Source organism: Cajanus cajan, chromosome 9 (genome assembly GCF_000230855.2).
Source record: "Cajanus cajan strain Asha chromosome 9, NIPB_CcT2T_4, whole genome shotgun sequence".
Classification (NCBI taxonomy): Eukaryota; Viridiplantae; Streptophyta; class Magnoliopsida; order Fabales; family Fabaceae; genus Cajanus; species Cajanus cajan.
Window position 1 is genome coordinate 3730585 of NC_138525.1, and position 3013 is coordinate 3733597.

The window sequence follows — 3013 nt, forward strand, 5'->3', positions numbered from 1 at the left end:
TTAGGACTTAAAACTTTTCTTTTTTGTTTTGAGAAGTCAAGATAACGATACATAGACAGTTTTGTTTAAATTAAATCATTATAAATCATAAAAACTCTCCATTTGAATATTTAACACAACTTTACATATTTAAAATTTGAACTCAAATTTATTGATTCATGATATAGTTAAAACTCATAATTAACAGAAGTTACGGGACTGGTTAGTTTCACAGTTTTATATTGAAATGAACCCTCAGAAAAAAGTATATGTAATCACTCACTTTCATTCACTATTGGGTGGGGTTCTGTGGTGGAATTCTGTCACATAATGAATAAAAAATATTTTAGAATGTTCAACTAAAACCAATATTTTGTTATCTTGGTAATGCTTTATTTCCATGTTTTGGCCAGAACAGAAAGCCATGGAAGATGAATTAATTTTGTTCCAAAGTGTAAAATATAGAAAGGTATGATTGTCCACCATGCACAAGTCACTCCATTACCAGTAGTAGGAGAATGTTGGCTTTAAGCCATTGAGAGACAGGGCAATTTATGTTGTCTGATAGCTGAGGGTAGCATTAATTGAAGAGCGGGGTGAGTGATGATGAAGATGGTGGCAAGTGGGTCCTCCAATAGCATTACTATCAGTGGAGGCAAGTTATGCACTAAGAAATATATATATATATATATATATATATATATATATATATATATATATATATATGGAAGCTGCATTGTCAAGCAAAGCAAACCAACACCAAAAGAAAAGTGGCATCCAAACAAACATGTACATCATAATACTCCTCTGTTCATTTTCATGCTTCATCCTTCATTTTTCACCTACTACCACAAGCTCCATAAAGCAAGCCACTTCATTCTACTTCAAGTCTTTCTCTCTCTCTATCCTTGCTTGTTCCTGAATCCATGGATTGATTTGACCAATGTCTTCAACTACAAGAAACTCACCTCAGTATACATAGAGAACAAGACTATCCGACTTTCTAGTTGTTACCTTTGATTACACTAGGTGAGAAAACAAAACCCTCTTCTTGTGCTGTTTAATCCTTTACATACTTCCTCTTTTTCCAACATTCCACTGATTTGTAGCTTGTTCTATAATCAAGTTTTTTTGTTTTGTTTTGGTTTGGCCTTTTATGTATCCAAAAAGTTGATCATTGATGAGCCAATTATCTACACCTACTCAGTTTCTCGTGTTTCTTACTTCGGAAACTTTCTGGCTGGTTGCAAGATAAAATTCCAAGGGGTGAGAAGGGTTAGAATGGATTCATTCAATCAGAGTTGTCCGAACACCAGCTTCAGGTACAGTCCAAATTTGAACACAACAACTCATGCAGATGAAGAAGCTGAGTTCTCGGGGATTCTTGATATCTTTGTCCATCATGCCAGGAATATTCACAACATATGCATCTATGACAACCAGGATGTGTATGCCAAGTTTTCTCTTACTTACAACCCTGATGAAACCCTCTCCACCAGAATCATCAATGGAGGTGGCAAAAACCCCACATTCAATGAAAACTTGAGGATGAAGATCACCCAAATAGATGCTGTTCTCAAGTGTGAAGTTTGGATGTTTAGTAGGTCGAGGATTCACATGGAAGATCAACTTTTGGGGTTTGCTTTGGTTCCTATTTCACAAGTTGTTGGGAAAGGAAAAGTGACTGAAGATTACAGCCTTTCATCCACTGATCTTTTCCACTCTCCTGCTGGAACTGTCCAACTATCACTCTCTTTAGACCCTTCTTTGGCACTCAATTCCTCCTCAGTGAATTTGATACCTGAATCAGCAAAGAACTCATCCATTTCGTCAGAGGTTATTTTGCTTGATAGAAAGATCTCAGAAGTAATGTTGGACCCAGTTGAGTATGCTAGAATTGAATTTCCAGATATCAGTGTGTTGAAGGAGAACCAACAAATGGTTTCTGAGTACTTCAATTTGGCTTCTCATGGCACTACTTCTGCTCCTTCAAGGTCCAACATTGGAGGGCTACTACCGTTTCTTCACCTTGGTGCATCTCCTCAACTTGATGATTATGAGATGACTATGAGTTCACCAGATGAGAGCATTCAGAACTCTTGCTTTCTAGGCTCCACTATTACAACCTTAAGTGATGACAGAAACTCAGCAGACTCAGTTGAGAAAAAGAACAATTTGAGTAATGGTGACTCATCAAATTCTGTCACTGTGTCAGTCACTGTTGAAGGCACTCAAAACTGTGGTGCTTGTCCAGACACTCCAACTTCAAAGAAAGAAGAAAGTGTGGCCAGAGATGAGAAAGAGGGAAACTTCTCAAGCAAAGAAAATGAGAGCAAAAAAAGCAATAAGAACACAGAAGCTGCAAAGTTTGGTCAAGTTTTTTCAGCTCCACTAGGGAACATTAATCTAGAAGCTGAGCAAGCTGCTATGCAGAAACAAATAGTGGACATGTATATGAGGAGCATGCAGCAATTCACCGAGTCCTTGGCAAAAATGAAGCTCCCAATGGACCTTGACAAGCCTGAAAAAGTGGATCATGGTAATGGTGATGTGATTCAAAATCATGACAACAGCAACAAACTAGAGATTGATCAGAAGAGAAAGGATGGATCACGTGTGTTTTATGGCAGTAGGGCATTCTTCTGATTAAATCACCTCTTGGTGCTGAAAATAGCAAGCACGAGATTGTGAGAATTTAATTATCATTATAACATATACAGGTACCTACCTCAATTTCCTCAGCCATATTTATTGAAGATTTTAGTTAGTTCTGGTTTGTTTGACCCCCACTTTAGGCGATGACAATAATCTTCTGTTTTAGATGTCTTTATTGTTTAACTTTATCATAGCTGTGCAACCCAAAAAATGCCTTCATGACTATGTATGCATAAGTTTTCTAGTGTTATCATGGCAAAGTTTTTCTCAATTTACTATACCATTAAAATTAGTATGCTTTCTAAAGCATGTTTATGTACTAAAAAAGTGTTGACTCTTGTAAAATTAGTGTGCCTTATAAAGCATGTTTATGTACAAA

At 36.7% G+C, this 3013-nt stretch overlaps 1 protein-coding gene across 3 annotated transcripts; it reads left to right on the forward strand.

The window, feature by feature from the left end:
- The first annotated feature begins 713 nt into the window (after nt 1-713).
- On the forward strand, nt 714-3013 carry LOC109792016 (uncharacterized). 3 transcript variants are annotated; one of them, XM_020351397.3, is made up of 2 exons: nt 714-1008; nt 1231-3013. In XM_020351397.3, exon 2 carries the CDS (start codon nt 1261-1263, stop codon nt 2623-2625), a length of 1365 nt encoding a protein of 454 aa, XP_020206986.1. In that variant the 5' UTR covers nt 714-1008; nt 1231-1260; the 3' UTR covers nt 2626-3013. The 3 variants fall into 3 exon arrangements, with proteins under 3 accessions (XP_020206986.1, XP_020206983.1, XP_082919796.1); XM_020351394.3 differs by having other exon boundaries at nt 715-1008; nt 1150-3013; XM_083063670.1 differs by having other exon boundaries at nt 715-1008; nt 1187-3013.